Source organism: Paraphaeosphaeria sporulosa, assembly GCF_001642045.1.
Source record: "Paraphaeosphaeria sporulosa strain AP3s5-JAC2a unplaced genomic scaffold CC84scaffold_11, whole genome shotgun sequence".
NCBI classification, from domain to species: Eukaryota; Fungi; Ascomycota; class Dothideomycetes; order Pleosporales; family Didymosphaeriaceae; genus Paraphaeosphaeria; species Paraphaeosphaeria sporulosa.
Window position 1 is genome coordinate 733,930 of NW_017253370.1, and position 26,414 is coordinate 760,343.

At 54.3% G+C, this 26,414-nt stretch overlaps 8 protein-coding genes and 1 pseudogene across 9 annotated transcripts; 7 read left to right on the top strand and 2 right to left on the bottom strand.

Moving 5' to 3' along the window:
- The first annotated feature begins 718 nt into the window (after window positions 1-718).
- CC84DRAFT_1128323 (uncharacterized protein) lies at window positions 719-1,843 on the top strand. The gene is made up of 3 exons (XM_018175795.1): window positions 719-772; window positions 850-1,099; window positions 1,181-1,843. Exons 2-3 carry the CDS (start codon window positions 872-874, stop codon window positions 1,739-1,741), a joined length of 789 nt encoding a protein of 262 aa, XP_018031382.1. The 5' UTR covers window positions 719-772; window positions 850-871; the 3' UTR covers window positions 1,742-1,843.
- Window positions 1,844-2,055: 212 nt separating this feature from the next.
- CC84DRAFT_t94 lies at window positions 2,056-2,178 on the top strand (annotated as a pseudogene). Its single transcript has one exon. The product of its transcript is annotated as a tRNA-OTHER (tRNA).
- A 161-nt stretch (window positions 2,179-2,339) lies between these two features.
- CC84DRAFT_1154448 (Formate/glycerate dehydrogenase catalytic domain-like protein) lies at window positions 2,340-3,858 on the bottom strand. The gene is made up of 2 exons (XM_018176888.1): window positions 3,243-3,858; window positions 2,340-3,194 (listed from the first exon to the last, which is right to left on the bottom strand). Exons 1-2 carry the CDS (start codon window positions 3,699-3,701, stop codon window positions 2,490-2,492), a joined length of 1,164 nt encoding a protein of 387 aa, XP_018031383.1. The 5' UTR covers window positions 3,702-3,858; the 3' UTR covers window positions 2,340-2,489.
- Window positions 3,859-4,022: 164 nt separating this feature from the next.
- Window positions 4,023-7,019, top strand: CC84DRAFT_1154449 (uncharacterized protein). Its single transcript, XM_018176889.1, has 3 exons — window positions 4,023-4,864; window positions 4,913-5,536; window positions 5,585-7,019. The coding sequence occupies exons 1-3, from the start codon at window positions 4,233-4,235 to the stop codon at window positions 6,873-6,875; spliced, it is 2,547 nt and encodes an 848-aa protein (XP_018031384.1). The 5' UTR covers window positions 4,023-4,232; the 3' UTR covers window positions 6,876-7,019.
- A 1,074-nt stretch (window positions 7,020-8,093) lies between these two features.
- On the top strand, window positions 8,094-9,984 carry CC84DRAFT_275658 (sugar transporter family protein). The gene is made up of 2 exons (XM_018185707.1): window positions 8,094-8,776; window positions 8,837-9,984. The coding sequence occupies exons 1-2, from the start codon at window positions 8,266-8,268 to the stop codon at window positions 9,886-9,888; spliced, it is 1,563 nt and encodes a 520-aa protein (XP_018031385.1). The 5' UTR covers window positions 8,094-8,265; the 3' UTR covers window positions 9,889-9,984.
- Window positions 9,985-12,433: 2,449 nt separating this feature from the next.
- On the top strand, window positions 12,434-13,968 carry CC84DRAFT_275687 (glycoside hydrolase). Its single transcript, XM_018185708.1, has 3 exons — window positions 12,434-13,165; window positions 13,218-13,793; window positions 13,884-13,968. The coding sequence occupies exons 1-3, from the start codon at window positions 12,563-12,565 to the stop codon at window positions 13,956-13,958; spliced, it is 1,254 nt and encodes a 417-aa protein (XP_018031386.1). The 5' UTR covers window positions 12,434-12,562; the 3' UTR covers window positions 13,959-13,968.
- Window positions 13,969-14,307: 339 nt separating this feature from the next.
- Window positions 14,308-16,534, top strand: CC84DRAFT_1263082 (uncharacterized protein). The gene is made up of 2 exons (XM_018185206.1): window positions 14,308-16,432; window positions 16,482-16,534. The coding sequence occupies exon 1, from the start codon at window positions 14,772-14,774 to the stop codon at window positions 16,263-16,265; it is 1,494 nt and encodes a 497-aa protein (XP_018031387.1). The 5' UTR covers window positions 14,308-14,771; the 3' UTR covers window positions 16,266-16,432; window positions 16,482-16,534.
- Window positions 16,535-16,862: 328 nt separating this feature from the next.
- CC84DRAFT_1168214 (uncharacterized protein) lies at window positions 16,863-18,320 on the top strand. The gene has a single exon (XM_018179340.1). It carries the CDS (start codon window positions 16,951-16,953, stop codon window positions 18,199-18,201), a length of 1,251 nt encoding a protein of 416 aa, XP_018031388.1. The 5' UTR covers window positions 16,863-16,950; the 3' UTR covers window positions 18,202-18,320.
- A 4,768-nt stretch (window positions 18,321-23,088) lies between these two features.
- CC84DRAFT_1154464 (uncharacterized protein) lies at window positions 23,089-25,530 on the bottom strand. The gene is made up of 5 exons (XM_018176890.1): window positions 25,305-25,530; window positions 25,097-25,188; window positions 24,952-25,045; window positions 23,474-24,829; window positions 23,089-23,425 (listed from the first exon to the last, which is right to left on the bottom strand). The coding sequence occupies exons 1-5, from the start codon at window positions 25,431-25,433 to the stop codon at window positions 23,219-23,221; spliced, it is 1,878 nt and encodes a 625-aa protein (XP_018031389.1). The 5' UTR covers window positions 25,434-25,530; the 3' UTR covers window positions 23,089-23,218.
- Window positions 25,531-26,414: the final 884 nt, after the last annotated feature.

The window sequence follows — 26,414 nt, forward strand, 5'->3', positions numbered from 1 at the left end:
CATCGGCCATGGCTGACGTAGATGAAAAGCAGTTTCCCAAGACCTGCTCGAGAGCGACAAGTGTCTCTTGTTAGTGACAAACTCGTATCTGCAGTATCTTGGATGCTCGCCGCGGGGGCGAAGGAGTAGGATGCTGGTGAGGCTGAGTTGTCTTGGCACATGAAGTTGGCTATGTCCCTCGCGTGATGTCATTTTCGTTGCAGGTCACACCCCGAAATGGAAAGAAGAATACAGCGCCGAGCTACAGCGGAATTTTCCACCCTCGCCAAGATCTCCATTTCCGCCGATTCTTTGCTAAGAATATCACACTTCTTGGCCGACGGGGTCACACAGTGGAGCGCACAGCGATCATGGACCCCAACAGGTCAAAGGTTTGCATCTGGGCAGAGGCATACAGCGTCTATGGGGCTCAATGTTCCAGGACTCAAGTTACGAGTGACGAAAGATTGTATCTGGTGTGATATAAAAGATACCTGGCCTACACAGGATGAAAACAACAGAATCATTTCTTGTTTTTAGCGTCATCACACTAGCATCTAACAAGCACGTTTTGTTTCTCCAAAAACCCATATAGCCGCATCATGAAGAAGTCCACCGTTATCGCCGCAGCGGCCATTCTCTTCCAGGGCCAGCTGGAGCATGCCCAGGCCAGCCCTGTCACAACAGCTATCGTCCCTCGCCAGGTCGGAAAAGCGATGCAGAAAGTTGTGGGCTTTATACTGGATCTCTTAGACATTGCAGGTGTCGATGAGGACGAGCCGGTGAATCTCTGGTAGGCAGGATTCTACCCCAGCTGCGGAGACAAGAAACCTCCCTATGAGCGAGTTCGAGGAACTAACGAATTCACAGGGACTTCAAAGAATACCCGGAGATGTGCGAGGTCTACATGTCGACTCACGATGGCGGAGAGTGCTACGCTTCGGTCGAATGCGACGAAGACAACGGCGGGAAGAAAGAGTACAAAAACTTTCCCAACTGCCGTGTGGGCGGGCATTCCAGGTTTGAGGACGACCGCATCGGGCCGTTCAGTATCGAGTTCTCCGAACGGGACGGAGAGGGACAGGGCGAGGGACTTACCACGCCGAACCTTCGGCTCAAGGTGAGTGCTCCGCAAAGGAGACGCAAAACCCTCACGACATCGCGCGTCTTCGGAATGCAGCGTTGCTGACATCTCCGCCAGTACCTCAACGAGTGGGAGCCCATCGCCGTCAACTCGGAAGCCCAGCGCCAAAGCACCGACGGCTCGGCCGGCGAATACGGCAAGGCCTTCCTCTGCAAATACGGCAACTACAAAGCCTCGATAATCGGCAGCCACATCAGCAACCAACGCACCAAGAAGTACAGCTGCGGTGTGCCCCGCGCAGGCCTGCAGTCGGAAGATGGGACGCTGGACTCCAACATGCCCGAAGACAAGAAAGGGTACCGCTCCGGCACGTGCAGCTTCCACGTCAAGCAGTTCCAGAAACCGGATCCGAGCAGGGATGACTACGCGCTGGAGATCTCGTCAGTCAAGGATGCGAACGAGAAGAAGATTGGGGGCAAGGGCAAGGCGGGCCCGGACGTCGTGCTCAAGACGAAGCTGCCCAAGACGATCAGCTTCAAGACTGGCAACGTTGATGCTGACCCGGTGAGCTTCCAGTACGGAGACGACAAGTGGACGTCGGACGACGAGGGTCGCTGCAGCGTGGGTAAGTACGACAGCGGGGATCGAGAAATGGACTGCACGTTCAAGTGCGACTAGAGGATGCCGGACATGCGCAGTGCGATGGTCGCGACGGATAATGGCCAAGCTCTGGCCTTGAGAAGTGTCACCGCGAATGTGTACGACCAGTGTATTGTGGACTTTAGCTGAGAGCGTTGTCCGCCTTTTGTTTTCTAGGATTAGACTTGTACCATAGGACTTCTTTGGCTTTGCAACGCATCACTTCGCACGTTCCTCTCACTCTTCACCTGCAGCCTACCGCCGCTCACCTGCCCGTCTTCACTCACCTCACCCGCCCAAATCCCCTACCAGATTTACACTGTCAGCCGCTATATTGCCATCAAACAATCCCCGGGTACATAGTCCAATGGCAAGACGCTGTTCGATGCTAGGATACGGCGCTTGAGACCGGCAGGCCGACAGAGCGTTTACGCTTAGGGTAGTCAGAGACCTACGTTCGATTCGTGGTGTGCCCCAGATCTTGTCTTTTTGCCGTTTGGTGTTCGCTGTGCCCAGCAGGCAGGCTGCAGCGAACGTGGCCACTGATAGTTGCTTGAAGAAAGAAATGGATTTCTGCAATGCTAGCTCACGGTACAAGCCGTACAAGATCATCATCATCATCATCATCATCAGTCACGGGATTCACGTCCATTCCAAGTTCTAGTTATATGTAGAAAACCTGAGTGTGAGGTTTTTCATTCCAGCTACCAGTACATTTTTGAAGCCTGGCTTTTGTCTATGCCGATTCTTAGGGAGTTTATTTGGTATCATGCGTGGTTCATCAAATCTACACCTCCTTCTTGGGGACGCCGCCGGGCAGCGTCGCAGCCTTCTCGTTGAACAGCTTCTCTGCGCCCTGCCATACGGGCGCCGTCGCCCTGTCCTTGAGCGCCAGCAAGCTGGGAAGCAGCGCATCGCTGAAAGCCTCGGACGACTCTCGCGGCAGCGCAGACGGAAGGTGGTCAATCGAGATGACAGACAACCTAGGTCCGTTGCCCTCGACGGGGACCTCGACGGTCGGCTTGTCGAAGGTGGTGTTGATGTTGTAGATGGGGATGGGGTTGTGCGGGTTGGTGGTGTCGCAGCTGACGTCGCACACGACGCTCAGCTTGCGGCTGGGCGACTTGAGCGACTCGAGGTTGACGAAAGGCGGGATGGGCTTGGAGAGGTAGATGCAATTGACGAAGAGGTCGCTCTCGATGATCTCAGGGTACGGCCCGTCGCGGTCCTTGGTCTCGGGAAGATCCCACTTCTTGATCTCGGGGCAGCCGACCTTCTCGAGTAGGTCGACGGCGCCGCTGCCGCAGCGGCCGAGGGCGCCCAGCACCAGCGACGAGGGCTTGCGACCGGCGACCTTCTCCCCTGCGGCGACATCCTCTTTGAGCTGGGTGATGAGCTCGGTCTCGTTGTTGTAGTAGCCGCGGCCGTCAGTAAAGGTCTCGATGCCGGGGAGGGGCTCGCCGTTGGGGTGGGTGAGCTGCCATGACCACGTCTGGAGGGGTTAGCATCGTGTGTGGAGGCGGAGTTTCGCGCGTCGCACCTTGATGGCTAGCGCAGCGCCCACGAAGCCCGCGTGGTAGCCAAAGGCGGCGACTCTTCGGCCGGTCGAGTCCTGGAGGAACTCGAGGTCGTACAGGGTGCCGCCGCCGCGGGGAAAGCGGGCGAGGACCTGCTCCCAGCCGCCCTGCTGCTTGTAGCAATGTGCAAAGTGCACGAAGGTGTGCTTGAGCGGCGAGTCTTCCTCGGGCAGCTCCTTGAGGCCGATGATGATGCGGTCCTCGGGCGCCGTCTCCCACGAGTTTGTGTCGACCAGCGTCGCGCCGGCCTGCTCGAACTCGTCATCCTTGAAGATGCGCGAGTAGTTGGGGTCTGTGGGGCTGCGCTCGACCAGCACGGGGTAGCCAGCGTCGAGCAGCTTCTTCGCCGTGGTGGGGGTGAGGCAGGAGCGGTGCTCGAACGGCTTGCCCTCTGCGCGGGCGTGGAGGGTGGGGAACGACATGGCGGCGGCGGAGGCAGCTGCTGGCGGATCGCGCGGTCGGAAAAGGTCAATTGGGAGGAGCGCCGGTATGCGGATGACGTCGGGTATAAGTACGCCTGCTGCGATGCGTGCTCGGAATGAAGGGTGCAGCGCTGTGTTTGTTGCGCCGTGGATGAAGTCGGCGATGACTCGATGCGCCGCTTTTCTGCCCGCGTCCACCGCCATGGCTGGGCCCCGATGCTCGCTCTCGTCAGGTTTACTCCGAGCGGGCAAGTCGGCCCTCGCACGTGCCGGCGGAATGGCATCAAGCGGCGGCCAGCGCCCGTGGCTAGCCTGGCCTCGTCCGGGGATCCACGCAAAGAAGCGCAAAAACAACTGAGACGCTCTTTTCCACAGGCATCCGTCGCTGCACTATGACTGCTGCGACACCGCAAAGCACACCTTCCCGCCTCTCTATCCACCAGGACACACCCGTGCTGCTGCCGGGCCACGGCGATTGACGAGCCTGCATGCCTCGACGGCAATAGCGCCCGTGAAGAAAACAACTGAAACATGGCTCCCCCGACGTCACCCTCGTCGCACTCGCGCACGTCGTCCAACGCCAGCGCGAGGTACAACCCCCACGCGCCCACCACACCCAGCCAGCTACGAAACTCCCATGTGCCCTCGGAGCGCTCTTCGTCGCCAGAAGAGACCATGCACGCCGCACCCGACCACGACGACGGGCCCGCCCACGCTCCCAGTAGCGCTGCGCACCATGACCTCGAGTTCAGCACCGACGGCATCCACATGAGTACAGACCGCGCATCAGTGCACTCGGCAGACGACAACGCCGAAGGACCACGCGGCGGCATAATAGACGTCGACCTCGAGCCCACGGTGCGAACACGGCTGCTGAACCACAAGAACTGGGACTCCGCGTCGGGCTGCGGCGAGGAGAACTGCAACCATGGCGCCATGTCCCCGCGGCCAGCTTCGAGCAAGAGCTACGGAAGCTTCAACACCGACGGCGGCTTTGGTGGACGCTATCCTGGCGCAATAGACCCTCGAACAGGGGAAGCAGCAGATGCGACGCACGCCCTCTTGGGCGATGCATTTGCTGACGGCGTGCTGGGTGGCCGCGCCGGCAAGAGCACGACACAGTACCTGGCCGAACGGCACGGTGTCAAGCACAAGAAACTGATGTGAGTGAGCATCGTATCATGACATGTACCTCAAGCTGACAATCCAAGGTACATTGCATACTATATACCTATCGTGAACTGGGTACAACAGTACGAGCTGCGCTACCTCAAGGGCGACTTCATCGCAGCTTTGACCATGGCTTCGTTCTATATACCCATGGCGCTCTCGTACGCGTCCAACCTCGCTCACGTTCCTCCGGTCCATGGTCTATATAGCTTCGCCATAAATCCTTTGATATATGGAATCTTGGGTACATGCCCCCAGATGGTGGTTGGACCAGAAGCACCGGGTTCGCTGTTGACAGGCGAGGTGGTGCGGGACGTCATCAGGCATGGCTCAGGCGACCAAGATGGAAGGAAGAATGCAGAGATTGCAGGCATTGTTACTTCGCTAGCTGGCGCCTTCATCTTGACCGCGGGCATATTCCGACTTGGCTTCCTCGACAATATTCTCAGCAGGCCCTTTCTGAGAGGCTTCATCAGTGCCATCGGTATCGTCATTTTCATAGACCAGCTGATCCCGGAGATGGGATTGGCCAAGCTTGCCGCTGATGAAGTTTCGCATGGAAGTACCGTGGACAAGCTCGTGTTTCTGGTGAGGAATCTAGGGAGCGCCCACGGGCTCACAGCCGCACTTTCCTTCACTGCGTTCGGCATCATCATGTTCTTCAGGTACGTCGGTCCAACACGATCCGTGAGCAGCATCTGACACATTCACAGAGAGCTCAAGAAGCGCCTCCAATCACGTTACCCAAGCGTGGCCTATATCCCAGATCGTTTCGTCGTGGTCGTCCTATCAGCCATCATCGTTTGGAAGTTCCGCCTGGACCTCAAGGGCGTCGCCATCCTCGGAGACGTCAAATCCAGCGGAAGCGTTTTCGCCGTGCACTTCCCGTTCGAGGCTTCTCACCTGAAGTATGCTGGGGACGCCATCAATACCTCGCTCATCATCGCTCTCCTAGGCTTCTTCGAGTCTTCAGTAGCAGCCAAATCGCTGGGCAGCGGCGACCGTAACAAAGATGGCGTATCCATGCCGCTTTCCGCAAATCGCGAGCTCATCGCTCTTGGTACCGCAAACATTACAGGCGGCCTCTTCATGGCGCTGCCAGCCTTTGGTGGTTATGGACGATCAAAGGTGAACGCCTCTACGGGCGGACTTACACCCATGAGCTCCATCTTCCTTTCCATCATCACCATCCTTGCTACGTTCTTCCTCCTTCCAACGTTTTACTACCTGCCCAAGGGCGTGCTCTGCGCCATGGTCTCAGTAGTCGCCTACTCCCTTGTGGAAGAAGCTCCACACGACATCAAGTTCTTCGTCCGTGTCCGCGGATACTCGGAGCTCATCCTGATGTTCCTCATCTTCGTCGTCACCATCTTCTGGGACCTCAAGCGCGGCATCGGCGTCGGCATCGGACTCTCGATCCTCCGCCTCGTCCGCCACTCGACCCGCCCACGCATCCAGATCCTTGGCCGCGTGCCAGGCACCACGGACAAGTTCGCCAACGCGGAAATGGACCCCGACAGCCTCGAGTTCATCGAAGGGTGCCTCATTGTCAAGATCCCCGAGCCGCTCACCTTCTTCAACACAGGCAACCTCAAGACGCGCCTCAAGCGTCTCGAAGACCACGGCACGGCGTCGGCGCATCCCGCGCTGCCACGGGTACGCCGCGAGGAACACAACAAGAACATCATCTTCGACGTGCACGGCGTCACGTCGCTCGACGCGGCGGCGGCGCAGATACTGGTCGAGATTGTAGAGTCGTATCGTAAACGCGACGTTAGTGTGTTCTTCTGCAGGGTCCCTCACGAGCGGTCGCTGGTGGGGCTGCTTTTCGAGAAGACGGGCATCGTCGAGTTGTGCGGTGGGCGGAGGCATTTTGTCAGTAGCGTTGAACAGGCGTTGCGGATGACGGAGCTGGAGCGGATGAGTGAGGAGTTTGGGAGTGAGGCGGGCAGCTCGAGGGCGGGTGCCGGTACGGGTGCGGAGAGAAGGGCGACGGTGTGGTAGGGGCAATGTGTGTGCGCATCAATGGGCATTCAGACGGCGTTTGAGCGTGGCATGGCATGCAGCGAGGATATGCGTTCTTCTTGGTTAAGATTGATGTTCACCCATGTGCATTTGAAATCGGAAAGACGTAAGAGAGTCGACTTGTTCGTGCTGCGTATCGATCATATGCTCTGATCTGTTTCCTCTGTCCCACTTCTTCGTCGGGGTCCGATGTGTTCGCTCGCTGTCGCGGTAATCGCACTCTCCGCACCTTGGTTTGGCTCGGAGGGGCGCGCCTAGCACACGTACGGTCCACCCCGGCAACGAACCATGGTACAGCGAGCGTGCTCGTCGCAACCCTACTGCCACCTTCATCCTTCACATCTCTCCTTGCCCTTTGCTTCTCCCGTCAACGCAGCGTGCGGAGTAAACCGGCGGGCCATTTTCGAGTATAATTGCGCCGTCATTGGCTGGGGTTGCTTGATGCTACGGAGGGGTGGATTGCGGGAGCATAGGCAGTGGTTCGCATGGCTTCCTCGTCCGCCCACTACCCCAGAGATTCCAAACCGAGCCGGCCGTGGAGAAAGAGAATGAGACGGAAGAGCCGCAACTCGGACTCTGACCGAGTTATCGCGAGGTCGCAGCGCTACGGCATAGCGCGGAGCCAGCGCAGCATGCCGCCCGCATCGGGCTTCCCGCGCTGAGCCCACAGCGCTGATTGATCAATTTACGAGATGCCGATCCGTCGGATGAGGGCCCTCGTCTCGAGAAGATGCACGGCAGGTTGCAAACACGCAGCCACGCTTCAGTCCCTTCGCTGGCCTCGAGTCTGAGAAGCCCCGTGGCGACACGCGCGGAGATGGCAATCCCAGACGCTCGCTACGTGACGTCGGCGGTCTCGCGACAAGCCTTTGTGCTCATGTGCCACGGCGCCTTAACGTCGTCAAGGCGGCCCGTTCGACGGGCTTGTTCGCTGGGCCAAGGCTCGGCATGCATGCCGTCCGTGCAGCCCCTGCATCGGCCTCCAGAACCCGGGGCGATTGGCGGGGAGCGCCCACGGGGTTAAGCACGGGTGGGGAACGGCGCTGGCTGGTGTCATGGGAGAGGTCGGAGGAGCAGAGAGGGAAGGCAAGTGCGCCGATCGCAGTGGGCACGACCGGGGTAGGTTGGAGCTCTGTGGAATGGTATAAAGGCCGAGGGCGCTGGAGGGGCTGGGTTTCCTCGCTCGCTTCTTATCTTGGGTCTTGACATTCTTGACACGGCTTTGGCAAGACAGTGGTGCTGCCGCGGGACTCTAGTCAGGTTCCAACCACTTCACGCACGGCACACAGCCTTGTGCTGCAGCTCAGTCGCTTTCCGCGCTGACGTATCGTTTCGTCCTACCACTCCTCCATACCCATATCCACACACAATGGACGCTCCCAAGGAAAGCTACTCCCCCGGAGAGGCGGGCTACGGCCAATTCGAACCCAAAATGACCGCCGGCCGCTACATCGCAACGCGCTTTTCCACACTGAAGCCGCCCATGGCCAAGGTCCCCAATCCTATCCGCCTCCTGCGACTGCTCAACTTCCAACAATGGATGTTCTTCCTCGTCGCGTTTTGTGCTTGGACCTGGGACGCGTTCGACTTCTTTACTGTGTCGTTGACGGTGGAGGATCTGGCTGAGTCGTTTGGGAAGACGAAAACTGACATCACTTGGGGCATAACGCTCGTGCTAATGTTGCGTTCCGTGGGCAGTATAATCTTTGGATTGGCGGCTGATCGCTACGGGAGAAAGTGGCCGTTCATCGTCAACAATCTGCTGTTCATCGTACTGGAACTGGGGACCGGATTCTGCACTACATACAACAGCTTTTTGGCTGTGAGGGCGCTGTTTGGGATTGCCATGGGGGGATTGTACGGCAACGCGGCTGCGACAGGTGAGCAATATCCGTCGGCATTAGGTTCACGAAGAGCAGCACAGAACTGACCTTCCTCAGCGCTCGAAGACTGCCCCGAAGAAGCTCGTGGTCTCATCTCCGGCATGCTCCAGCAAGGCTACGCCTTCGGCTACCTCCTCGCCACCGTCTTCGCTCGCGCGTTCGTCGACACCGTCGGTCACGGCTGGCGTCCAGTAAGCTCCCTCCATTCTCGTCGTTTAAAGCCTCACACTAATCCCATCCAGCTCTTTTGGTTCGGCGCCGGCCCCCCCGTCCTTATCATCGCCTTCCGCCTCTGCCTCCCCGAAACGCAAGCCTACCTCGAGCGCAAGCGCATCCGCGAAGAAACTCCCAACGCCGCCAAAGTCTTCCTCAACGAAGGAAAGGTCGCTCTCAAGAAACACTGGCTCCTCCTCATCTACATGGTGCTCCTCATGGCCGGCTTCAACTTCATGTCGCACGGCTCCCAGGACCTGTACCCCACCATGCTGTCCAACCAGTACAACTTCTCCCCCAACGCCGTGACCGTCACGCAGGTCGTCGCGAATCTGGGTGCTATTTGTGGTGGCACCGTCATCGGGTACTGCTCTAGCATCTTCGGGCGACGCTTCAGTATCATCTTCATCAGCATCATCGGAGGCGCTCTCCTCTACCCGTACACCTACACTTCCAGCACGAAAGTCATCGCCGCTGCCTTCTTCGAGCAGTTCTGCGTCCAGGGCGCCTGGGGCGTCATCCCCATCCACTTGATGGAGCTGTCCCCTGGCTCGTTCCGCACCTTCGTCGTGGGCACCTCGTACCAACTCGGTAACCTGGTCTCTTCAGCATCCTCGACAATCGAGTCTACCATCGGCGAGCGGTTCCCGCTGCCGCCCAAGGGCAAGGTGAAGAGGTTTCAGTATGGCAAGGTCATTTGCATCTTCATGGGATGCGTGTATGTATATGTCATTATCCTTACACTGATCGGGCCCGAGTACAGGGGGAGGAGCATGGATGTGCATGCGGATGAGGACATGGCGGAGGCGGCGGGACATCATCACGAGAAGCGTGTACATCGGGAGTCGACTGATGGCAAGGATTTGGGCGGGGCGGAGGGCATTGAGCGGGTGTAAGGCTCAGAACCAAGTGACGGACATGGACGGAGGGAGAGTGTGCGTTGTGGAACGAGGGTAGCAAGCCCAACGGATAAGACACAATGTGCTATGCAAACCAAACCAAACCATACCATACCAAGCCCCAAGCCTCTCATGTTGCGGTGAGCTTCCGTCATACGTTGCCTTTACAGTTCAATCCGCCAGTGTCACATGCTCGGCCATCTACTACGACGCGACTACGAGACTCACGCTCTGACACCGCTGGCACAACGTTCTGCAAGCCCTCGGGCCACGCTTCACCATCCCAGAACAAGTAATCTACCCAACCTCATACATGCGGTCTGTACCAGACACCCGAACAATATCCTGCACCTAATCAAGCAAGCACGAAGCCCATAGAAAATAGTCCCTCCGAGTGCCAAAAATGAAAACAAAAAACAGAGCTTGCAAGGTGTGCAGCAAAGGTGGAACAGTGAAGTGAAGCAGAGTCTCTGCGCCCGTGTGACAAAGTATTGTAGCGTACTTGCAGCGGGGAAGGCGATATGCGGTGGGTGTCTCTAGGAGAGTCTGGGAAGGAGGCATGCAGGTAAGCGGGTGGGGGAGGAGAACGCCAGATTTGGCGGTCGGCGGGGACTAGCAAGGGCACGAGAGGGGGTGTGCGTGCACGAGAAGATTGATATGCTGGAGATGAGTGTGAGTTTACTGTCGGTGTGGTACGACACGAGGCGTGTAGTACCCAGGTAAAGGTGTCGACTCGGTGTTGGATTGGTGTTCGAAGATGGTTCGAGGTGGGTTTGTTTGCTCATCGTGGGTGAATCTTCGGTGGTGTAACGGTTTCGTGTCGTCGTCCAGTGTGGTCCGGGGAGGGTTGGTGGAGGGCGTGGTCAGAGGATGGCAGCATGGGTCTACGGCATGTAGTATGTTTTGGTGAGGCGAGGGCTGGTGGCCTAGCGCTGCTGTCCTAACTGTATGGTTGGATCTCCAGTAAATCCTCCAATTGACATTAAGAAGCGCATGCTGCGCGAAACCTTTGTCGGAGTTTGAAGTAGAAGCAACTTTGACTACTTGCCCACTTTCCAAGTGGGGCTCAATCCCGTACTGAGCTTCAGTGGGTTGCCAAAATGCAAACTTCTCACACCCGAAGTGTGTGGCCTGGAGGAGTTGAGGTCTTGTTTAGTACGGCCTTGAGCGTACAAGTATTCGTGTATTAATTGCATAGTCTCGTCATCCACTCTACATACCACGCTGGCAAGCTTTCATGCTATAAGTTCCGGAAGCCTACGCAGCACATCTTTAGATCAAGTTTATACTGCTCTTCGTTATTTTTTGGTGCTGCAGCTGATGGAATCAGTCTACAGCAAGAGGGAACCTGCTACGCAAGATGGTCTTCGAGACCTACGACAAGCCAAGGTGAACATAGGCCCGCATCATTCGCGAGGTGCATTGGGGGTACGATACTGAGGCCAGAACGCTCGCCACCTGCGACAATGCCCGGTGGCATCGGCATGAGCGCCGACGAAGCCGTGACAGATCTCGGCGCCAATGCGATGGACAGCAAGCGCAGGTTTATTGCCAAGGTGAGAGGTCGGAGGAATACAGAAGAAAATCACCCATTTTGGTGGAAAAGAAGGCGTAGATGTTGGGTATAGGAAAGTCGTCAATGTTGTGGATTCGATCTGATGGCAGACGGATCGCACTAACTCATTTTTGGAATAGTACCGCACCAAAGCGCCGATCCCACAAGTGTTCCTACCGACGAGATGTAATCATTTTCTCATTTCACTGTCGCATGCTTCATCCAACTTCGTCGATGCCAATGTCGTGCACCATGTACACTGCCCGATGCAAGTGTACTGTAGTGTCCGGCAACTCCTAGCGACGGGCATCCCGCGCCGATGTTCCTAGGAGATCGCATCCACATTGATCTCCCCAGACAACGTCCCGCCCCAAATCTAAGCGCGCACTAATCTAATGCACAGGCCCGCGTGTGGGCTACTACATAACTGTGCCTATACTGTGCAGAGTGGTGTTTATTACCTGTTAAGGAAGGTGGTCAATCCAATACCATCTTTGCAACTAGCCTCATAGCACCTGGGCATGCAAGACCATTCACAAGGAGGCGTAATTATCGATTGCATCAACACAGCACTGCCGAATGGCATCTGCCACTAGTCCAGGACCGCCCGCAGACTTGGCTTTTCCCACACTTCCATAACCCGGTTACAGCCTGCTCGCCAAGCTACTGGAAATTAGCCGCAATATAAACGCACTTATACCGAGCCCTGTAGATTGGCTCAACTTCTCACCTGATGTTTCCAAACCTTCGAGAAGCCTTCTTCCCGCACCTTTTGAGGCTAGTCGAGACCCACGCGATGTTTGCGGGACGCAGGGCTCTATCTCCGAGGTTAAGAAGATAAATTGCTGGTCTCGCATGATTGGACAATGGCAGTTCCACTTCGCGGGAAAACTTCGCGAACTTGCGATCTCAAATCTCTAGAACTGGGGTAGGGACCGGGTTCTCAGGCCTCGCGGGATTGGCGTAGAGGCAAGTAAAGTACCTGTCAATAACTACCATTGTACCGGTCCGAGGAGCATACCACACGCAGGTCTATAAGTTCATTCGACCTTCCTTTGTCACAGCTACCATCACGCAATTCCTTCGTCTTCGCTCGTCACTAATTGTTACCATATAATGGCACCATACGCCCTTGCCGCTGCGGCCCTTCTTGGTCTTGCTGCCGCTCAGTCTTTGGGAACTGCGAAGGAGGTACACCCCAAGCTCACCACATGGAAGTGCACAAAGGCGGGTGGTTGCAAGGCCCAGCAATCGGCCATCGTGCTTGATTCGGCCTCCCACTGGATCCACCAGAAGAACGACACCACGAAGGGATGCGGAAACTGGGGAAGCGGACCCGACCCCACTGCGTGCCCGGACGAGGCGACATGCGCGCAGAACTGCGTCATGGAGGGAAACTCCGATTACGCTGCCAGCGGCTTGACCACCAAGGGCGGCGCACTCACCATGAACATGTACAACAAAGACGGTGGTGTTTCCAGCCCCAGGGTATACCTTTTGGCGCCCAATGAGAAGGATTACGAGATGATCAAGTTGACCGGTCAAGAGTTCACCTTCGATGTCGACGTCTCCAAGCTGCCATGCGGCATGAACGGTGCTCTGTACATGTCCGAGATGGAGGCATCGGGTGGTCGATCCGCCTTGAACCCGGGAGGTGCTACTTACGGAACTGGATATTGCGATGCGCAATGTTACGTCACTCCCTGGTACAACGGCGTCGTAAGTTTGACTTCTTCCAAAATTAAGTGCGGACCACCCTAATAAGACATAGGGCAACATCGCTGCCAAGGGCGTCTGCTGCAACGAGCTCGACATTTGGGAGGCTAACAAGGTCGCAACCCAAGTCGCACCCCACCCCTGCAGCAAAGACTCCATCTTCGGCTGCACCGGCGCCGAGTGCACCAAAGCCGGCCTTTGCGACAAGAATGGCTGCGGAAAGAACCCCTACACCACCGACAAGTCCTACTACAAGCCCGGTGGCAAGGTCGACACCTCCAAGCCCTTCACCGTTGTCACGCAATTCCCCGCCTCCAACGGCACACTCCAGTCGGTCGTCCGCAAGTACGTCCAGAACGGCAAGGTCATCGAGGACGTCGCCTCCACTGTCCCCATGGACGATGCCTACTGCAGCAAGAACGGCGCGAGCGACTTCATGCGCCTCGGTGCTATGAAGCAAATGGGCGGTGCCATGAGCAGGGGTATGGTGCTTGCGATGAGCATCTGGTGGGACGAGGGCGGCTTCATGAACTGGCTTGACAGCGGAAACTCGGGACCCTGCAATGCGACCGAGGGCGACCCCAAGATCATCCAGCAGATTGAGAAGGCTCCCAGTGTAGTCTTCAGCCAGGTACGATACTCCCCGGTACAGATTCGATGTGTCTTGGACATGTCGCTTTGTCCTTTAGCCCCCTTTGGTAACTCAGCTAACATAAATTAGATCAAATGGGGCGACATTGGCACAACTTTCTCCGCGAAGAAGCCTCACCCTCACGGATGGGCCCGGGAAGAATAAGCGCGCAGATGGGCCGTGCTCATGGTGTATATAGACGATTTCTAGACGAACAATGTGAATAAATTCTTTCTACGTAGCTACACCGGATATCATGGCTTTTGGACGGAGCAGTCGCTTCCTTTTGCAGAATCATCGAGAGAAGGGCTGGTTATGCTGTCGAAATCATGTTGTATCGCATATGATTTATAATTGTTACGTCAGTGATCCACCAGCTCACTTGAAACGCTGAGCAAGGGTGATATGATTTGAGCCATATTGTCGGAGACCTAGAACGGCCCCGATTACCCCAGAATCTACTAGCAATATAAGTAGCGAGTGGTCTGGTTTGCCATGTGCATACAGCTTTCCTATCACTACGAGAGCAAAAAGCTCGTTTGAATACCCCAAAATCGCACAGCTCAGTCTTTCCATCAAATGTACCAGTAGACAGGGTGATTGCAACTTTGGGAAGGGGTGCAGGTGCCCAGATAAGCTCCGTGTCACGTGATTTAGAGTGAAACTCGACATCTCCTTTTCTAGGGTACACTAGTGGCGGTGAGATTCTCGGGTGTATTCCTGGGCATTACCCTTCTCCGATGAGTTCCGTGCCACTCGGTCACATCCTTCAAAACACATCGTAAAGGAAGCGTAGCATACTCGCGTTTGGGCCGGAAAGGCTTGGCATGGGAATTGCGGGGACACGCCCACCGCTGGTCGCGTGTAACCCCATTCTGGTTCCGAGAGCTCGCGCACGTCCATCAATATTGCAAGGAATGGGAATGCGCCCTAGAACAATCGCTGAACAGCCGTAACGACTATCTTTCCATTCACAAAATGCCCGATCGCACTGCCGGCCGTGAAGGAGCTGGATCCCTCAGCTTCCGCTTTCTGGACTTGCCACCCGAACTGCGGGATAAAATATACCAAGAGCTCCTCTGCGACTTCAAGGCAGCACCGTCTCTCGGCGTCAACGATGTGGTCGAGCACAAGCCGTGTGGCTACTATGTCCGCACCATTCATACAGCTATTCTTCGTGCCAACCAACAAATACACCTTGAGGCCTACGACATAATGGTCAAAACCAACCGCTTCGTCCACATCAAGTTTTTCGGCGGACTGCCCCTCGATCACATGCTCGAGACATCTACTCGGCGTGTCATCTGCCATCATCTGCCCGCGGTGGAAGCTTTCAAGGGCTACACGATGAGTGTGTCGGTTGTGCCTGAAGGCCTAGCCTGGTGGAGTCCGGAAGACCATCATCTTGTCACGAGGGCTAACTCGATGGCTGTGCACTGCATGATTCTGGGCGAAGACTGTGCAGGCTTGATCAGAACCTTGGGCAATGTGCACATGCCGAACTTGAATAAGACGCTTAACATCAGTATCGCGGTGGCACCATATCTTCAACAAAACTCCCCCGAGCAAAGAGAATTGCTGGAGCCATTCTTCAAAGAGCCAGGAACACAAGAGAAACTCTTAGCTCCGTTCCGAGCAAAGCTGCGCGGTGTTGAGGACATCAAGATCATAGGTGTGGACCCAAGCCTCGCTAGCGCCATCAAAGAAGAAATCGCGAAGGATGAATGGACTGACTCTCAGACCGTCCTATTCGAAATTCAAACTGCCAAGCAACGCGGAAATGACTTGTTCAAGGCCAAAGAACTACGTGCAGCATCGCAAACATGGGAAGAGGCCGTGAACGACATCGAACGCATGCACCAGAGCAGCTCTTGGAAGAATCTTTGTGTCAAAGGTGATACCGCATTCGTTGACGCTATGGTAGAGCTCTACTTTCTCATGTGCTTGAATATAACGCACGTCCAGCTCACCGGAATCGACAAGCCAATCCCTGGTTATCCTCGTACGCACGACGCACATGTATATCTCTCGCTCGCAGAGCAGCAGATTGACAGGGTCATGAACGCACGCCAGCCCAACTGGTGGAGGAAGGACTATGTCTGGGAGCCCTCAGATGCTCAGCTGGCCAAACTCTTCTTCAGACAGGCAATGTGCCGAAAGGCTGACGCGCTGCTGAATGGTGAGCCGATCTGCATGGTAGATGCGATAAGGACCTTGGAGCTAGCGCGGCAGATTGTTCCAGACGATGCCGCTATCAAGAGGGAGGCCGAAAGCATGGAACATGAATATGAGAGGATGCTTTTTGAGGCCGAGCGGGACGTAACGCCGGCACAGCTCTTTGGGGAGTTTGGCGGTGATTATGAGGACGAGGAAGACGGTTTTGAAGATGAAGATGATTTCGACGATATGCCCGAGTTGTTGAGACATGATGAGTCGGATGAGGATTTTTCAGATATGCCGGACACGGTTTGAGCCATGGAAGGCAAGGCAAATCAATGGTTCTGCGCGACGGGCCAACAAGCTTGGTAAGGGTACTGGTTGGCCTTGAATCGATAGTAACCAACTTCAGGTACCTGCAGCAAGGCCTCAGGGCAAGATACCCATCGACCAGATTCACGCCTCACAACACCATGTTACATGTGCGCTACAAGTGTGGGATACGCCATGGCGAATCTAACTGGAATCTAGTCCCACATGAGAACGAGATATATTGCAACAGAGGTTTAATAAATGCGAGAGAGCTTTTATGGAACCAAATCTGTGTAGAGTACGAATTAGCGTCTGGCCCAGACACAGTAAGCTGCCTAGATACCCTCTCTCGACAACCTGAACACCGGCGATAAAGTATCAGCTAAGAAACATAGAAATGCACAATCGCTTAGTTACCCTAGGCATATTATGCTTTTTCAACATTACATGTATTGCTTAGATCCGGTCTTTTTGTTGTCATGAGAGGCTACCACAAGTTGTAGTTGCACTGTTGCCTAGGTTGCACGTTGCTGCCTATTGGTTCAAATATCCCCCAACATGTACCATATTATCATCTCCTCGCAGATATATAACTGCAAACACGTCGGCGAATTCTACTCACCAACAATTCTCATCTTCTCTACTGATACCCAAATACCTGCAACGCCACCGCGTTCCCTACCACAAAATGCCCATCACCGTCGCAATAGCGAAGCATGATGCTAATGCAATCAACACGTCGAATTGGGACTGGCGAAGAATGAACAATCATGAAGAACTCCTGCCCCACTCTGAGAAGAACAAAAGCAAGGGCGTCCTCCAGTCCTCGGTGTTGCCGAACGAGTACTTCCCAAAGCACATCGCATCTTCCACGAACGGACTTGTGTGGGCAGCGTACTACGCTTACAGCGACCACCACAACCTCACACTACGACCAGAGGATATTTGGTTCGCCATCATCTCCCAGCTGAGCTTTTACATCAATGCGCATGCAGAGGAGCTACGGTACCTGTTCGTCACCCATGAGGAGCGTAAAGAACTTATTGTGCACACTGAAGGGTCGATCAACACAATTGACTTTGCGAGGATCGCAAAAGAAGTTGCCAATATGATCCAGGAAAACGTCGAGAGGGCTGACCTGCAAGAATGGATCATGCCGTCCTTCAGTACCACCACCGAATCCGACCGCGCTGTTGCGTCGGTGCTATTCATGGGCGCAATGCAAAAGTACTTCTCGTACGGTGCCTGTCTCAGTTGCGGCATCCCATCAGTCACTCTTCTCGGCAAGCGAGAGGACTGGGAAAACATCCTGCAGAGACTCGATACACTTCCAGAGTTTGGTGCAGAACCTGCTGCCTTTGCAGATGGCCTGCGGCCTGTCCTTCAGGGCTTCATTGCCACATTCGATGGCGAGCGCACGCCAGAGACTCTCGACTTCTGGGGTCGAATTGCGCACAGGACTTTCGGTGGTAGTGGCCCAACTTATCTCTCAGGATGGATCACTGCGTTCTGCTTCTGGGACGCGGATGGGAAGCCCATTAGCAAAAGAGGTTGGTCCGAAGACTTGGGCGCTCCGGCTTGCGAGGTCGATTTCAAGGACGTTCCCAATGGGTATGCTATTGTGCCACTCACCATCAACGATAACGGGAAGGAGTACCTCACGCAAATGGTTGCAGGATCTTTTGGCATGGAAGCGTTCAGTCAGCAGAAAGTGAAAGACACTCCGGACGGCCACGCTACCACAGAGGACAATAGTACGACAGACTCCAAGACAAGCAATGATGGTATCCGCGATGAAGACCCAGACTCAGCGCTTGACTCCATCAAGCCTTTGACGGGATGGATGATGTATCACACGAACACCTTTGAAGATGGTCATATCAAAAACCTCCAGCCTGTTGCAGATGGATCGGCGAACCGGATTGACCGAACTTTGTGATGGAGGTTTCGTGGCAACTAACACTTGGTCTGGATTTTGTCTGCAATGGTCAAACTCAAAGAAAAGAATGGTGCGGGGGCGTTACAATGCGATGCTTGGAGGCTTCCATAGTCGTTTCATCATCTAATTATCGTCAATTCTATTCCTAACTTTATTCCTCTTTTTCTACTGAAGCGAAGCTGCACAGATGTATGGTGATTTCACAATGATAGCAAGAATAGCAACATCTCCCCAACGAAAATCTGTCCGTTTAGGCGCTACTGCTATGCGACGTCTCACAGATCTGTCGATACATATGGCCCAATTAGTGTATAGGTATTTCACAGTCTTCCATCTCATCCGGGACAACCCATGAGCCCATCATCTCGTGCCCAGGCTCTATTTTTTCGAGCTCCGCCGTAACTTGCTCATAGCTTCTGACCGATGGTTTTCTTCGCCATGTAATTCCGCCTTTTGAAGTATATTCTGAGTTTCGATAGGTGGGGTACTCTTCAACCGTTTGCGCCATACACACACTGCAGATCCCAACAATAACAGCAACAGCCCAAATGCGCAGCCAACTCTGATTCCTGCATATGTTCCTGTCAATAAGCCATGTCTATTTGACGGAAGAACATCAGTGTTTCCAGAGATAGGGGAAGAGTAGGCGTATGATTGGGTTGATACCAGTCGGGTCCCGGCGCCGTGATTGCCGAAATGCGCGAATTGTCCCCAAAAGCAGCCTCGAAAATGCTTAAATTTGCCCTTTCACAATCTACCATAATGTACGCTTCTTATAGGAAAGATCTCCCTAAAAGATGTACGTCTTCGTTCATCGTTCTTTTCAAAGAAAAATATCTATAATAGTGTTCACTTCGTCGATGAGTACCACACAGCAACAGCCGCATGCAGTCAGTATTAATAGTTACCTCCGCGGCCGAACCTAAGTACAACAACTGCCAAAGATGCTGAAAATTGACATGACAATATGACCAATGAGAAAGATCTCATATGAGAGGCGACGCATGAAGAGCACGCTAACGATAGCAGACACAAAGGCAGTGTCTACGATATTCCACTGCCAATATGGCAGCTTCAAATCGACGTGGTATGTTCTGGTTTGTGCACGCGCAGCGAGGAGAAAGACGGAATGGAGGAAGGTATGAAGAGCGAGAAAAATGTGCAATCTGCCGATGTAAGAAAATATAGATTGAGTGAGGCCAGTTCGTAGGCCACCACAGAATTTTATTACGTCAAGCAAAGAAAATCAATAACGGAAGAAGCGCGAATGCAAATCCGCCAGTCAGATAGCCAGTATGCGCGAGGATTTCACCACCATGATCGTATCCCCATGGCTGAATGCGCGGCCACTGTAACTTGTAGCCAACACAGGAGAGTACCAGTTGAGTGCGACGTATTCAATGATGTAGAGATTCTGTCCCATAGTCGGCGAATTCCCCAGATGCCACGGTAGCAATCGATCATGGTACCTGCCGATCATCGAAGGCCACTCCAAATACGGTTTCAGCTGTTCGACAAGTGGAGACAGCAATGGAAGCTTGAAGAGAGCTGTTAGAGCGATAGGCGTAGCAAAGCCAACGATATGTATAACAGCACTAAACGATAATTAGATAGTGTTATCTTCATAATATCTGCAATGTACGAGTAGCTATAAGAATTAAGATGTCGATGTGGTCCATCACAAGAAGGTAGCTCTTCCAAATGACCCAGGTATTCTCTGGCACAACCATGGTAATGTCAGCGTGCGTCCCATCATCCAAGCCATAATCAGCTTCTCAGTCATATAGCTGAGAGCCTCTTGGTAGCTCGGTTTTTCAGGCAGTTCCGGTACTCCAGTGGTACTGTCGCTACAGCTGCCAGAGTGGCACCTGGCCTTCCCATCTGGTGTCGAAACAGAAAGATAAAGAGGTCAGGAAGGCATCGTCACCGGCGCGACAATCAGGGCTCATCATTATGATCATGTGATTGCTCATGTGCACCATATGTGAACATGTGAGGTCGGCAACTCCTCAGACAGTTCGACACGCTCGGGCGCAATAGGGCTGCTGGTCTGCAGAATACCTCAATCCTCGTCCTGTTGATCCCAAAGGCACGGTGTTATTTACGACCATCAAAACGGGCATTCTCACCAGAAAAGGTGAATTATTGAAGAATTACTGAAGTATAAGGTGCTTTCGCACGGCGGTCCTGATAGAAGAATGCCTCGGGCCGCAAGACACTTATGTAAACTTCAACTATTGAAATCGCTGACAAAGATGTATCAAGTAAAATCTATACGTATCCAGGTTGTTTTACAGCAGCCAGATCCGATTATTGGTGATGCCATGCCCGGCTTGCTGACAAGGGATCGCATTCTGCTGCAGAAAGCGCGGTGACCTGGCGTAGCGAACCGAACTGGATTTGTACATCCTTCGCGCACAATTATCGTTATCTTCGTATACGCCCGTCCTGAACCAGTGGATATTCGAAGCACTTCCGGTGCCCTGACTGAAATGTGAGTTGTGTTCTGTTTATTGGTCGGCCACTCTCTTGCGTCCCAGAAGTTGTGCCGCCCGGACAAGGCTGGTCGGCGTCAAGCACGAAAGTAAGCAGTGTCAAGTCTTGTGCACGGACGCACCTCAAGGCCGCATCACTGGGAACAGGACGGCGTTCATCCGGACGCGCCCACCCACAAGAGGCCCCGTTTGGATTCGGTCAATCCCGCCACGTCTATAATAACTTGCATCTCCTCAGCCATGATCCCCACCGCCGCAAAAATTTACACGGTATCTCGCACGCACGCCTGGTTCAAACCTTTCTGATGAAGAGTTATACCTTTGAGTAGCTAAACTTCGGTGTATATATTTTATGTTCGCTCATTTGGTGTTCTCATTTTACAACCCTACACTCAGCCTAGTGCTGGACGACCACTCGGATCTAGCATCGCCTATTTGCACTCGTAAGCGGTCACCTTGACGTACATCGGAACATTAGACGCTTCCCACCCATCCGACCACCTTTCTTCGTTCGGACTCCACAATCATGCAGCGCGTCGCATGCTCACAATCATCAAGCCCCGTCAACCGAACCAGTGTCCGCCCCTCCATCAGACTATGTATTCGGCACTTTGACGGTGATTATTGGTCTTGCAGCACTCTATTTGGCCTATCGCCAATTGCACAAGAAGAGGCGTATTCAAATGTATGAGATGGCAGGGGACTTTGAAATGACGCGCATCCTGTAGAATAAGGATTAAGAAGTTAGATCAGACAATGAACGAGTCGATTACTTCAATCTAATTCTTCAAATGATCACACGTCTGTCCGACTACTTTGTCCGACATCAGCCTTGCAGCATCAAATATTTTGCTTACGCACGTTATGGATCGTGTCTTTACGCTAGGTAAGACTGTAGGGCGTTAGGAAAATCGTTTTGCAAGGTTTACCGGCTGTAGGGTTGATTTGCTCGCACTTGTGAGGGTTGGGCCCTCGAATACTTTGACATGCCACACACACACAAGCCTACCTAAGCTGATTAGAATTTTCAAAGAACCTATTCAGGACCGCCAGTTCCACCTCTAATTTGGCGTCGTTACCGTATGCCCAACCGCTTTGCAAATATGTATCAATCCTCTTGCCTCCTTCCCTTCGCTATGTATAATTATGTACCGTCATGTATCCTTCCTACTGTATAGCCGGGCATGTAGAATCGAAAGCAAGTTTGGAGGTCTTGAATCTTTGATAGCTATGTTTCCGAGATCTCTTTGGCGCTTCATTGTATGCAAGCCATTATAAATCGCACTTTGTGTCATCCATCTTCATACGTATATCAGTACACGTGACTGTTATTCGATGCGGAAGCCCCTGTTACTGACAACCCTGTTTTCGGCCTAGCTGACCATTTCGTATAACTATGTATCGAAAGCTTTCCGGTCACGGTCACGAGACTTCGGTAGCAGCAAGGATCCGGGCGAGGAAACGAAATGATTGGGCGATTGAGACGCATGAACATGCACAGGGGCGGCTGAGGCCACCAGGCGAGACCGGCTCTTTACTGGTCGCATTCCTTAGTTTGGTCGCTGAATTGACATCCGTGATCGGGCAGCCTGCCTTCTCCCGCAGTATCTCAAATTCACATCATATTTTCTTTCAACTCAGACAACTCATATCACGCTCACATACATACGTTTCACATACATACGTTTCATATACGTCTATATAATCAGTCATGGCTCCTCTTCCAGCCCCAGCTCAAGGTAATGTGTCATTCTTTATCTACCATCTCTTCGCTGAGATGTGTTTCACAAATGCACACTCGGTTCTTGTCGACAAAATTCCCCGTCAAATATTCCACAATGCTGCTCTTCTGAGGAGATTTACTTCCTTCGACCGCCTACAGGGTTATTTACAAATTCATTCTCCATATTGTCATCGCTCGCATAAATTACCTCGTTACCACCATTCGCAACTGACATCGAAACCTTAGCTGCCCCGAGTGGACCCGCCTCCGCTCCACCATCAGACTACGTCTTCGGTACCCTGGCTTTCCTTGTTGGGGCTGCAGGACTCTATCTCGCGTACCGCCAACTACACAAGCCTAGACAACAAGTATACGAGTTATCCGGAGACTATGAGATGACACGTAGGTGATGATTAGACTGGGTCAAAGGTTTTCTTCAAATGGCAGGCTGTTGGTGGCAGCCATATATCGTGCGTGATTGGATTGGAGGTTTGGGGCATGGAAATATTTTGGGCGCACGCCAGTTCGGTGGTTTGGAGCGAGCGAATGTGTGGTAACATGGTCCATAGTAAAGCAAAGTGGATACTCAATCTCAGCATGCACTTCCGAGACATGTCAGATCGTGAGAAGGTCTGCCTTAGCGTGACCGAGAGAACCACTGTAAGACGTATCGATAACATTAGCACCCACTATAACGTACATGTCCTCTTCGCATATACCCCGACACCAATCCACCAACTCCGCGCTGAACTGTACATGGAAAACGAGCTAAAACTCGCGTACACAAGCCCTTCTCATATCACCAATTAATATCCGCCAACGCTGTTCGCAACACGTCCGTTCTGGTCTTCTGCACTTCTGGGTCGCTGACCATATCTAGGATGGCCAGGCAATGCTTGGAGTCGTCTCGGGCCGCACTGAGCAGGGGGTCACTGGCGGGGCTTATGCCCGTGTCTTCGACTGAAAGGGCCTTCTCTTGCGCACTGAGCATGCGTGCCATGAGTAGCTATGTTCGTCAGCTAAGTGCAAATCTAGGAAGGTAAGGGATTTCTACAGCTTCTTCAAACGCACGATGTTGGAACACCCACCACACACCCGCATCGATGCGAAGGTACTCCCAAAAGTGGAAAAACGCGAGCAGTGCCTTTCGTGCAGATTCCAGCGCGCCGCGGATGTCACACGATACGCCACCAGCTTCGTACTCGTCGGCTTGAATTACCATGACGCAATGCCAGTAATTACTTCTGAGGAACAAATTTTGCCGCAAGAGACGTAAGTTGCTCGCTAAGTCTTGAATCGCGCTATCTTCAGAGGTCGTTAGAAGAGGAGGGAACGAGTTCAGAAGTTGATGGTATTCGTTGACGAGGTCTATCTTCTCTTGAGGAGACCTAATGATGGGACTTCCGAGGGAGCGAGGATTGCACACGGTGCGTTGGACGAGGTTCGCCATGTGCCACATGGAGCGGATGTACTGTCGGTCCTGCAGCTCGTAGGTGGGGAAGATATCGGTTACTTGGGCGATGTTACTGATACTCATGGGGTTCACGGATGTGCCATTCGTAGCTGATCCGTTGATAGTCGGCAAGTAGTCACCTAGCTCATCCGTGAGCGACTCAACACGCACATCGGAGAAAGTGGCCGTGGGAGGAAGCTTGAGCAAGACCGTTAGAAATGTATCTTGGAAGAATACAGCTTGCCACAGTTTTCTCCGCTGCTGCTTATCGCTCAGTGAGCATCTCGGGGCGATAATATCCGGGTCGCGGTGGAGGCCCATGGCATAGGACTGTCGTATGAGGACACCGCCAAAGGCCCACGCATCTGAAGCATGGTTGTCGTTCATCAGGAAATAGCATATCAGAACCATTGCTTGGAGCGTTCGGACAGAGGTCCGACTCAGATACGAAGACAGCCGCAGTGCTTGTTGGGAGGCAGACACATAAAACTCGGCGATCTCGGAGCGCTTGTGATCCGTGGGTGGGCCTATGAATTGGGTCGCCATGGCATATACGACGAAGTGGAGAGCGAGAAGCACAGGGTCAGCAGTCTGCTTCTCAGCGTGAGGCAGCGACCAGAAGCGGTCATAGTCGGCATAGAAGTTCCGACGGTGGACCATCGGATAGACAGGGTCGACGGCATCGAAGTACTTTGCGACCAGGATGTCGGCCTGGTCTTTGGCTGGCAAGACACCAATCACTTCAGCTAGTCCTCCCCGGCTGGTCCAGTAGTTGGCGAAGGGATGGTCAGAGCCGAGCCCAAAGAAGGGAGAGGCCGTGTGGTTAGAGAAGGGGATGTTGGAGAGCAGGAAGGGCGAGGAGCCCGTGGACGATAGCGAGACACTGCGGTACTGGGATCTTGGCGCGGGCGTGGGAGGAACAGTGTGGGACCCAGGGGTATGGGTGTGGGCAGGAAACTGTGGGCCGGGTTAGGCAAGTCACCAAAGAGATACCGGGGCGGGTGGAGGCGAGGCGCGGCGGAGCGGCGCTCATGGTGGGATGTGGTGAGATGGCAAGGGCGGGAATAAGAGAGGATTACCTGGATGGGCAGCGCTTGCGTATCGATGCCAAGGGCCGGGACTGGTTTATTGCTCATTGCCCTCTTCGCGCGCCCAGCATGGCGCGCAGAGCCGCTATGGGTCAATTAGCATCGCAACGCGCCTGGCGGCCGGGTATCGGCTCACTCTGTAGTCGCGATGAGATTTGCGACTTCGGAATACTTGCAGGGTGACTGGCGCTTCATGCACGCAAGACAAACAGGCCTCCCACGGTCGCACTGGGACGGTCGTTAGCGGGCTGCTCTCATTTCATTCATGATCGCATCAATTGCTTGATATGAGAGCGCGTCGCGTCGCGTCGCGCGCGCGATGCGCATGTGACCTGGCGACTCACCTTGGTCTTGCGCTCGACGCATTCCTCGCAGCTCAGCGTCGGCTTGTTGCGCTTCTGCTTCTTCCTGGGCGGCGCCGGCGACGACGCATCGTCGCGCGGCTCGGGCTTGGGCCGCGCCTCTGGATCCATGGTGCACCGTCGTGCGGCGTCTCGTTTGCTGTCAGGGCTTGTGCATCATGGCATGGCGAAACGAGCGGCGGGTGTTGCACGATCGGGAATAAGAGAGATGGGCGGACGAGATTGTTTCCACCGCGTAGATTTGAGGATCCCGGAGCCGAGGCGGGGAAGCCCAGCCCTACAGCTGGGGCCGCTATCGCAGACCGCTCTAGCCCAGGCGTCACTGCTCCACCATCGCAATAGGCAAAGTAGACGTCACGAAAATTGGCATGAGTTGGGTGTGAGGCGCTGTGAGGCGCAGTGAGGCGCAATGCCTCGATGCTTCCATTGGTGTATCCAACCAGCTCCACCTTTGCGTCGTTCAAGCGTTCGTCTTCACAATTCCCATGTTCCACCGCAGTATGAACCACCAAGGCACCTTTCATCAACCACCAGACCACCGTCTTTGAAGAACTCAACCACTATCCACCGCCTTTACCAAGCAGATTAGGAGAGCAGGCACCATCCACCACCAACAGGCTTCAGGAGGACCCCAGACCCCACCCTCTCAGTGCAATGCAGGTAGGCCAGGCACGAAGCCCTCAATTCCACACGGCCTGCTTTCCGACTGAACGCGGCTTCGTCCGGCTGTCATCGACCGCCGTCACAATGCAGGTGCTAAAGGCACTCTACCGAGGACGCCTGTGTCCCGTCCCCTTACTGAGCACAAGGCTGTTCAAAAAGGACAGTACTGGGGCCAGCTCGGCGGCAACCATCCTTAACCCACGCGGCTACCCTTGCTCCCGCCACAGGAGACGGACCGGAAGAAAGACAACGGCCTGGAGAGGCGAGGCAGCAGGCACTGCATGCTGAGATGAGGTGAGCAGGCCATGCGTCAAAGGCGCAAAGAGAAGAAGTCCAGACCACCCGAGGGCAAAGCTGTGAAGTCGGAGTCGAGTGGAGAGAAGAAGTGAGAGAGGCGGGTGACGGGCTTGTTTTTATACTCGGTGGACA